Source organism: Physeter macrocephalus, chromosome 13 (assembly GCF_002837175.3).
Source record: "Physeter macrocephalus isolate SW-GA chromosome 13, ASM283717v5, whole genome shotgun sequence".
Classification (NCBI taxonomy): Eukaryota; Metazoa; Chordata; class Mammalia; order Artiodactyla; family Physeteridae; genus Physeter; species Physeter macrocephalus.
Window position 1 is genome coordinate 19,652,032 of NC_041226.1, and position 10,636 is coordinate 19,662,667.

The window sequence follows — 10,636 nt, forward strand, 5'->3', positions numbered from 1 at the left end:
ACAAAAAAAAAAAAAAAAAAAAAAAAAAAGACCCAAGGGCTAATTTTAATTCTGTCTTTACTCTTCTGAGTCATTACTTTCTCACGTGGGGTTATCGAATAAGAAGTGTACTATCTTTGAATGAATGTTGTTTCTGGGCTCATTTGCCTTACATAATTGCATAATGTCCTTTACTTTTGTGTTAAGAGAGATTTGCCTCTGTAAGTAAAAACGATTTTGTTTTTCTTGTAGTTGACTTTTATGTCACTATAAAACAGGTCTTTTAACTTGGCACAGTGTAATTATAAAGTACTAGCCGAAAAGGAACTATGCTTACATTTCATGGACAGCACTAGTAAGAAAGAGATGAATTTATACTGTTTAGATCAAGTTACCCAACTACAAATGAGAAACTGGAACAGGATGTAGGATGTAGAGTCTCCTAACATGTATTTTCACAATATGATACTATGTAGAGAAACCTCTTTTGGAAACCTTGTTCTGATGCTGAACTGTTTGATAATAAAGTGCTTATTTGCAGATAATAGAACAAATGTGTGTGTGTTTTTTAATTCCTCAGAAGCAGCAGGATTCTGTCAACCTTATGTCTCTTAGATATACACAGATCCATTTGATATAAGCTTATTTTTTAAAGCAGTTACTCAGATAAGGCATCATAGCGAAGCCTACCGTAAAACGTAAATGGCTTCTAAACAACGAATTCTAATCAACTGTTCATGTGATTGCCCATGTTCTTTGTTGGTGAGGTCACTTTTGAATCCTTAGTTTCTTTTTGTTTATCCGTTTTTGCAGACCTTGTCTGGTAGAAGCAAAGGAGTCTGGATGCCTCCAGTTCTAAATCAGAATCCCATTTTTGGAACTGTGTAGTATTTGTTATTTTATTGGGTTGGCCAAAAAGTTCGTTCTGGTTTTTTTCCGTACGATGTTACAGCCTTACACCATTTGTCTGTATGTTCTGGTAGGTTAGCTGTTCTCTCCAGCAAAGAAACACTGAGGCCTGGGTATTACCAGTCGCCATCAGTTCTCACAGTAGGACGTCCACAGGCTTCATTTCCGACTCGTTCTCCTCACGCCACTATGCTCGCTGTCACTGACCAAAAAGCCTTTATATTTTACGGTGTCTTCCCAAACCTTCTCTTCCTCTTTCTTGCCCTTTTCTGACAGGGTCTTCTGAAGTTCCTCAATGCCTTTTTCTTTTATGAACTCATTTCATGGAAATACTGGACCACCCACAGGGAGCAGGTAAGTTTATTTACAGATGAAAAATGGATTACCCTCCACGAGACTCCCCAGTGGGTCACTGCTCTGCCAGAGTACACGTTAGTAAGAAGGGGTGGGTGGAGTTTTATCTAGATCTCCTCTAAGCTTGTTATGTCTAGGTTGCGCCGCTCTGTATCTCTGTGCTGCTTATCTCTGGGCATAACAGGATAATCTATGAAACTTTTACAAAATATAGATTCAGGGATTCTAACTCTGTATGTTTACGAAGCTCCACAAGTAATTTTGATGTTTAGCCAAGGATGAGAATCACTAGTTTAGCTCTTAAAACCTGGGATGCCAAACAATAAGGAAGGGCTAATTTTAGACCAGTTGGAGATGACAGATGAGTCCTGTGGTTACAGCTCTCTGAAAAAACATGCTTTCTCTCTGGTCTTTGAGGATAGGCTGGCCATCAGTGCTCCTATATGAAGGATAATATCACTTTATTTCCTTCATTTCTTTCTGACAAACAGATGAGTGTTTGTAGAGCTCAGAAACCCTAAGTTTAGTCAGGGATATGTGAGAGGGAAGGTCCATTTTCATAATGACACTACATCAGAAGTCAGTGGATCCGTAAGTTCATCTTACATTTTCCATCCTTAAGTTTTGTTTCCTCTCTGCTCACACAAGAAATTCAATGTTTTAGTGCTTCCAATATAATTTCACCCAAACTTACACAGAGAGAGGTTTAGATTTTACGGGAATAAAGTAGCATCCTCATCTGCTGAGCGTGGTTTGTGAAGATACCATTCAGTGCTTTTTAAAAAGGGTTAAACGTTTTCATCTGAGACCTGAAGAAACTGCCAGTCATTCTAGACCATAACCTGGTGAGTGTCAGACGCGGAATTCTTGACCAGTGATAATAGAAAAGAGGCAATTACAAACTACATAGTCTTATCTATCTTACGAGTCCTCGCTGTGCTATTATCACAACAGACAGGTTGGGAGAACTGTAAAAAGAAAGGAAAAACCATACTGTACTGTTATTTTTAATTCAGTCTTTGCCAAAGCATAAAAACATGAACCATAATGACTTTTACTAAATTCAGTTAAAATCATAACATTTTCTGTTTAGAAAGTAACTGATATTGGTCTGTGGAATAAATTTAACTTTCATAGTAAATTGTCATCATACGTCAATACTAAAGTGTAAGTATAGTTCCAAGATAATGGACACAAAAAAGTATTGCTAAGAACAGATGACTATTCCAGCTTCTTACTAAAAGAGTTGTTTTAATTCCTTTCAGACATTATACAGTGTGACTATATTTCTATTTAAGACCCCATACTTGTGGAAATTTGCTATGTCTAGAGGCAAGGGTTCAGGTTGTCCTGTAAAACATTTACTTAGTCCAAAGGAAAATTCTACTGAATAAGTCCTTGCCAATGCCATGTACGCTGTCTGGCCCAAAAATGAGGAACAAAAATATGCTTCTACAGGCAAGTTTCTAGGAAATCATCCGGCCGGTAATAGAACTGATACTCCCCACCGCCCACCATTTGTACCAGAAAACTGTAATGAATAAATACTGAATTTGAACTTGTCCCTTTCATTATAAAGAGCTTTAATTACTGTAATACTAAATTAATCTCCAGAAGTGATCAATTTTCTATCATCCAGACTAAAAATTTTTAATGTTATAAAGGCTGCCTGATTTTTCCCTGACCTAAGAGACTGCATTTCATGGAAGATCCGCATCCAACATAAATACAGTCCACTGAGGTACGCTTGCTGCTTTTCCTGCTGGAACTTATTTGCCTTTCTTCCTTCAGGGACAAACATGCTGCTGTTCCAGAAGGAGGGACTTTTACTGTCCACCTGTTTTTGAGAAATCATATTACTTCAACTCAAGATTATCCCTTGGTACCAGATGTGTTTCTTAATATTTTTTGGAGTTTAGTATGATCATATGGTACATATATTATGTAATACGTGATACCTAAGCAGGGCCTAGGTTAGATCCCCCAAATCAGTGCATTAATGGTGAAACAAGAATATTCCTACTAAGTGGGACAAAGCCTCTCAATAGCTCTATGCCAGTTTAGATATGTTTTTGATGCCATATGACTTTTGGCACCAAACACACACAACCACTTGGTTTTAAAAGCTTTTTGGATTTCAGAACTGCAGATAAAGGACTGCAGACTTACTTTATATATGTGTGTGTGTGTGTGTGTGTGTGTGTGTGTGTGTGTGTGTGTGTGTGTGTGTGTGTGTGAAGGATGCTTGGAAGGAAAGGCCTTTATAAACTCTGTGTTAGATGAAAGAGATACTTGCCCCCCCCCCACCCCCGCCCCGGCTCCTTTTCTTAAAACTCTCCATCTTACTAGGACATCTTATGTTTCCTCAGACACACCCGACGCACACCCACCTCTGAGCACTGGCTTTTCCTCTCTGTGTTCTCTTCTACCCCCTCTGGTGCCTGGCTCACTCCTTCACCCTCTGCAACACTTTGCTCAAATAGCACCTCGGCAAGTCTTGCCCTGACCACTCTCCTTTAAGTGTTAAAACTCCTCTCCCTACCGGTACTCCCTGTCCTCCTCCCTGGCATGTCTTTCTCCACAGAACTTAATACAATCACATATACTATATTCCTCGTTTATTTATTCGTTTGCTCTCTTTTCCCGAAACTAGAATTAGAATGTAAGTTCCACGGAGAGGGGGAATCTTAATTTTATTTATTTGTTGTTATATCACTTACATTTAGAATGTGCCTGAAACACAGTAGGTACTCAGTACATGGCGTTTTCAAAGAGAAAGAGAATATTGTTTCTACATACTTGGAAAACATACAGAAAACATACCTTTTTTTCCCCCCTACATACGGGCTTCTTCTAGATGCTAGAACTATAGTAGTAGGTAAGACCAGCCAGGTTGATGCCGGGGTGGGTAAACAGGCAATAGGCAGCCCGAGTCAGGCAGTTTCTGACGGTGATGAATGCTGTTACACTTTTCAAGGAGAGTGGCACAGTACAGAGGAAGGATTTTAGCTTGGGTGTCAAGGAAGGCCTCTGAGCTGAGCCCTGAAAGACAAGAGGAAACCAGCTAAGCAAAATCCTGGGGGAGGAGCACCCTGGACAGAAGGAACAGCAAATATAAAAGCCTGAGGTAGGGATGGGCTTGGCGTCATAAGAGAAAAAGGCCAGTGGGGGTAAAGCACAGTGAGCAGGGAGAAAGTAGCCTGAGAACAGGACAGAGAAGAAGGTAGGGGCCGCTTCCCAGGCCGAGATCAGGAGTCTGAATACTTCAAGGAGAGGAGCAAAGTGAATCAATTTATATTTTAAAGGGGTCTTTAAGGAGTAGAAAGGTAAAGAGGAAAGAGAGGGAAGTGGAGACCAGTTAGAAGTCTTTCACAGTGGTCCAGACAATAGCTAATAGAAGACTCAGGTCTTTTACCTTGAGCAAGTAAGTGTTTAGTAACATGGGAAAAGACTAGGGTAGAAAAGGGTGTTTTTGTTTGATTTTGGTTTATATTTTGAGAAGTTGGGTGGGGAGGAGGGGGTAGGAATCAACAGTTCTGTTGGCTATGAGAGCTCTGACCTCCATGAAGAGGTCAGGGCTGGAGAAATAAATTTGGGATTCATCAGCATATAAAGCCCATTCTTAAAGGCTAAGAACGGATGAGATACTAGGAGAGAATTTAGATACCGAAGAGAACCTTAGTGCACTTAATACAAAGACCACATCAGACCATTAAGACTCTTAACAACTAATTTATTTAAAAATAGACAAACTATTGTTAATTGTAGAAAATAGTAACATAGCGATTTTAAATGTACAGTTTTAACCAATACAAAAAGCAATAAAGCAATATCTGAAGCCTTAAGAAATCTCAATACACGATCTCTGAAGTTCCTTAAGTTCTGACACTAATTCTAACATGAACTTATTAGCAAAAGACTCAGAAATGTGGTAAGCCCTTGACCTAAAAACGAACTGATTTGTTTGACATTCATGCAAAAATGAATGAGGAAATGAGATAAAGCTTTCTAGTGCCTTTGTTATCAAGATAACTGTCAAAAAAATGTTTGCAACTTAACTGAGCACAAAATAAAGTTTTGTTTTCTAACGAATAAGACCAGGTTTCTTTTTAAAAAGAACTCTGAGTTTAGACAAAGTAATTTTCCTAAAAGCTAGTAGATGCTACCTTAAATACCACCTATTTTAAATTATACCATCTCTAAATAAGTTAATCACACAAGATATTTAAATACACCTTTAGGTGTCGGAGCGGGGGAGCGCCTCTTTTCTAATGCAGCTGTTTTAAATTGAAGCTTTTGCACAAAATCAGAGAGAAACATTAATGCCTAACCCAAAGACCTTTCGTTACCTGCATTTTGGATGAGAAATGATGCGGCTTTGAATATGCCAGTGTTAGACCATGCTGAATTAAGAAAAAAAAAAAAAAAAAAGAAAAAGGACAACTGCTAGTTCAAAAGGTACATGGAAGACATGTACCATTCCAGAACAAACACACCCTCTTCCCACATTCAGGAGGGCAGAGTGATTGCTGAGATGTAATTATATAACTCTCTATGAAAAAAATTAAGGCTCCTATAGTTAACAGTCTGTTTGTGGAGTAAAATTATTTTGTATCTTGATGCTTCAGGACCCAGAAACGTTAGAAAGTGCACTTGGGATATACTGTATTAGGGTCCTCTGCAGCAAAGCTCTAGCTGAACACTTTATTTTCCAAGCACTAGATGGGTACTTCATGAATTCAGTGATCTGAACGGTATAAAAACCAAGAGTACTATCAATAACTCTTTATTTTAAAACATGAGTTGGATGAAGAAAAGAATAAATTTTTACAAGTCCTGAGGTATGAAATCTGTATCAGTAGTATGACAGTATCTCATATGTTTATACTTTGCTTTCTGTTTGTATTTAAAAACTAATATTTATAAAACAAACACACAGTACATCCATTTAGTTTCCATGAGTAAACTAAAATCTAATGTGTAAAAATTAGTAATTTTTCCCTAGTTTCTAATATATGTTTTAGCACAAGAGCTCAGGATCATTTGGGTGAATGGGGACAGTCAGCCAAATTGCATTTGGAAGACAAGACGCATTTTCTAAGGGTGTTCATGTTAAGTTAAAAAAATAAATATAAATTAATTAAAATAAGAGCAAACATCACATACATGCCACAAAAGAAGACAAAGTACTCAGATAGGCACAGGTTGTGAGGACTCTCACTCTCAGGGGATCCTGCCACCATTTGTAAAGCAGAGCAATTATAAGTAAAACCCCTACATACGAATGAGTTCCATTCAGTGCGTGCTTCATAAGACCAATTTGTAAGTCCAGCAAAGTTAGCCTAGGTACCCAACTAACACAATCGGCTATATAGTACTGTACTGTAATAGCTTTATAATACTTTTCACACAAATAATACATAAAAAACAAACAAACACAAAAAATAAAGAAAACATTTTTAATCTTACAGTACAGTACCTTGAAAAGTACAGTAGTACAGTACAACAGCTGGCACACAGGGGCTGGCATTGCCTGAACAGGCAAGAAGAGTTACTGGCTGGAGGAGGGGGAGGAGGTGGGAGATGGTAGAGCTGAGGGCTTGTCAGCAATAGGAGACGGAGGGCAAGCTGCAATTTCACTCACGCCTGACGTTGATGGCACAGGTTCTGGTTCCTTGCTGGATTCAATTGTTCGCATCTTTGAAAGTTCGTATCTTGAAGGTTCGTATGTAGGGGACTTACTGTATTTTGGAAACAGAAACATCTGCTACAGCTTTTTAAATGGCAGGACTGGCACAGGATTTTCAATCTTGTACAATAACAATGCATGTTCTAGTAACTACAATGTTGCAAGTGGCATAGGAATCCCCTGCACAAATACTCAACTGTGCTATCCACAAAAAAGAGCTGAAGGTATGTATCAAATGTGGCCGTAAACAGAACCTGGGAGAGTTCTACAGTCAGATCTGTGGGAGACAATGAAGCCGGAGGTGTACAGGGTGCCCACCAAGGTCGTGAGGTCCTCACTTTTCTTCCCTGTTTGAGGTATCCGTGCTATCATTCATTTTCTGCTTTTGCATTCGTGTTCGAGTAGATGCTAAAACAAGGATGAAGAAATGTTAATAGCACTGACAGTGCTGGGTAAGCTGGTAAAGGGCTGCCACATATGTCATGCTTACGCCAAACTGATGGAGCCCAGGGCCTCTCAAAAGCAGTGGTTTCGTTTTTTAAATCATACATCCCCATCAGCAAATTTTTTTCCAAGCATGTACCACTAAAGTATGTATGTATGTATGTATATGTGTCTAAATTATAAGACACACATACCCCAAACATTAAAATCGATGAGATAAAGACAAATATTCTAATAGTCTCTTTATGTACCCCCCAAAGGTGGTCTTACACACACCCAAGTGTGCCCAACTTTGTAGACCACTGTTCTAGAGATGATACGGTTAAGTTTGGCACCTGAGAAAAAGAGAATTCTGGGCTGGTCTGCTGAAGTGAGTGTTATTCTTCAGAAAGCCAGGAATTCCCTTGTGTTTGGAGACACGCTGCAAGTACTGCAAACACATCAGCTCACAGCTCATTTAATTTGGACGTGGACATTTAAAAATACATTATTAATTACAACACAAAAACAGAATGCTTCTCTTAAATAATTTTAAAAATCTCAACTTGATTTTAGAGGTGCGCAAAGGCTCTTCATAAAGAAGCACAAAGAACACTCAGGCTTGGTAAAGAAAGGAGTGACTCTAAGTCTCCCCTTCTGGCCCTTCCACTCTGAGCAGTCTAGCACTGTGTAATGATCTTTTTCTGAATACAGTTTTTTTGAGGAAAGCTGAAGAGCAACCTGGAGAATTCCTTATCCTTATGGGTTAAAACTCCTGCGACCTCTCCTCCATTTGCAGCCGCACAAAGGCCCTGAGCTTCAGCCTGGCGGAGGGAATTCACGGTCACAGCTAAATGCGTCACTGCACAATGTACTGACTACAGCAACTGAGCTCTTCTATAAGAAAATATACACGTTTTTACAGCTTTCTGCTCCTTTTAAAATGCATATTTGTGGGTTCCAAAATGCTTCCACATGTTTTTAAGGTCTGATTTTGGTTATAAGCTTCATGTCTACCTTCATGTACTGGGGGGAAAAGCTACAACTATTTAAAAGTTAAAACAGGAGTATATTAGTTGATGTAAAATCCAAAAAGAGATCCATTTATAACCACAAAATTTAATTTAGTTTCAATAGTACTCTTCAAAATAATACACATAGAAATATGATTTAAAAAATCAAAAGTATTTTTAAAAACACTTTATATTTCAAAGTTAGTATCCACAGAGACATACTGAGAGAAAGCCCCCTTTTAAAAAGTCACATTTTAATTGGTACTGTTCTTACTGATATGTCCTATGACCTAGGAATGACAGTTTTAATTCTTATTATCTCCTAAATATTTGTCTTCTTTCCAAGACCCAGCTCTGTTTCCTGTTAATGGGTCTGGCACCAGATTATCAGGAAATGTCACACTCACCCTCACGGCTACCTCTCTAAGACACGCAGTGGCAGTTAGTGCACACTGACCTTTTTCTTAATGTGCTTCCCATCTACTATACTTGGGTTAATCTTTTATAGTGTCAGAGTAGCTTAGGAGAGAAGTCCATTTGCCTTAACATTCCAAACTTACGTCACTCTGTATAACTTGGAAAATGCTCTAGTGTTCTTTATCAAAATACTGATTTCCAGTAATGGAAAACTTTTGTTTAAAATAAGTTCTAAAACTTGCAAATTAGGAAAGTTCAGTAATAGCAGAATAAAAGGTTATTCTTTAAATTTATCTTTAAAGAATAATCTTTAAATTTATAAAGATTATTCTTTAAATATATGCTAAGTTTATAACATTTTTGCCTACATCCAATACTCTTAAATAAAGAGTACCTCATTACAGTTCTGCTATCCTAAAATATTTTCTAACCACAGCCATTCGTGTTGAAGATTCGGTTTCACTTCTTGGTCTTCCTGCACAGATTTTAGGAAGGATGAAGATGACCTTCATTTTGCATCACACATCTAATCCATACAGGTTTGTAAATAACACATGCTTGACTGAATTATATCTTGAACGCATAAGCAAGTCACTAATTGAAGAGATTCTATAAATTTATTCTTTTATAATGTGAAAAGGCTTTCTGCAATGTAAATGACTGTTCATTTACATAAGGTGAAATGATAAGTACTTACTCATTTCTGCCAGTTTCTGTTGAAATTTGGACTCGCCTGGGAGATGTTTACTGCAGATTTAAAAAATGCAAAATATTTCATATGTATATGTACAAATGAAAACCTCAGATTTCCAATAACTATGTTTTCAATGACTTTTTATGCTCTTATTTTAGTGAGTAGCTTTTAATTTCAAAGGTTTATAAATCGAACATCTAAAATATAAATGTCACAAATTTATGATCCTAGATATTTTTTCAGTGGTTCTTATGAAACACAGTAGCATTCTTCAAGAGTAAGCATTTTAAAATCTAATGTTAATCAAAAGTAACAAAATTTTATCAATAGCTTTGTAAAAAAATGACCAGATTTTTAACATCTGATATTTTCAATGAATTTCAGTAGATTTACATGGTGCTTTAAACTTTGGGATGCAGTCACACCTATTATTCTGAGCAATCCTCATAATTTCCAAATAAAACTGGCATGAGAAGGACTGGTGTAAGTCGGGAGTAGGGCTGGCACTCTGGGTTCTCCCGATGACCAGCTCAGCTATTGAAAAACATTCTAACACTGCTCCTACCTTCCATCTGCTTCATCCGATCCTTCAATGTCGAAGCGCAGTTTTTTCAGTGGTTTAGGAGGGTTGCTTCCTTCAGCACTTCTTTTGAGCACACGGTCGCTGTTACACACCATTTGATTTATTTTCTGGAACTTCTCAGAAGTCTGCAAATTATAGGTTTGAGGTGGGTCAAAAATCAGGCAGAGGTAATATCTACATTTTAATTTTTGCTTTTATGGACCAAATAAGAGATATGAAAAATGTTAAAATCAGACTAACTGCACCTAACTCTGCCCCAATTAAATACCTGCTATTTTCAAACCCTCCTGTGTCTTCCCAACCACTCTGATGACTACTCCAAAAGTCCTAGTTCCTCGTTTTCAGAACCTACTCACACACAAAACCAGGGCTACTTCTCAGAAGCATGCAAAGTTGGAACAGCTTCCTGGAACCTTATTTTTGACAGATTTCTTTTTTCTTTTTAGAAAGAAATTTAATAAGCGATGTTCAGTGAATAATAATTTTGGACTCGGGCTTCCCTGGTGGCGCAGTGGTTGAGAGGCCGCCTGCCGACGCAGGGGACGCGGGTTCGTGCCCCGGTCCGGGAGGATCCC

At 38.1% G+C, this 10,636-nt stretch overlaps 2 protein-coding genes across 8 annotated transcripts in view; one reads left to right on the forward strand and one right to left on the reverse strand.

The window, feature by feature from the left end:
* Positions 1–1,242, forward strand: part of RCBTB2 (RCC1 and BTB domain containing protein 2) — a 40,126-nt gene extending 38,884 nt beyond the window's left edge. Inside the window, exon 17 of the mRNA XM_028497308.2 lies at positions 1,165–1,242. The gene's annotated coding sequence lies outside the window, so the exon portion shown is untranslated. The remainder of the gene's footprint in view (positions 1–1,164) is intronic.
* Positions 1,243–3,415: 2,173 nt separating this feature from the next.
* RB1 (RB transcriptional corepressor 1) overlaps positions 3,416–10,636 on the reverse strand; it is a 133,852-nt gene continuing 126,631 nt past the window's right edge. For 3 of the 7 annotated variants that reach the window (XR_008618960.1, XR_008618961.1, XR_008618962.1), the window contains 4 exons: positions 10,044–10,186; positions 9,482–9,531; positions 6,722–7,339; positions 3,416–4,284 (listed from right to left, as the gene is read on the reverse strand). Coding sequence is in view for 1 of the 7 variants with exons in the window: in XM_028497303.2 (XP_028353104.1) it covers positions 7,266–7,339; positions 9,482–9,531; positions 10,044–10,186 (267 nt within the window). In the remaining 6 variants the exon portion in view is untranslated. The remainder of the gene's footprint in view (positions 4,285–6,721; positions 7,340–9,481; positions 9,532–10,043; positions 10,187–10,636) is intronic. The other 4 variants (XR_008618959.1, XR_008618957.1, XR_008618958.1 and 1 more) reach the window with 4 other exon arrangements.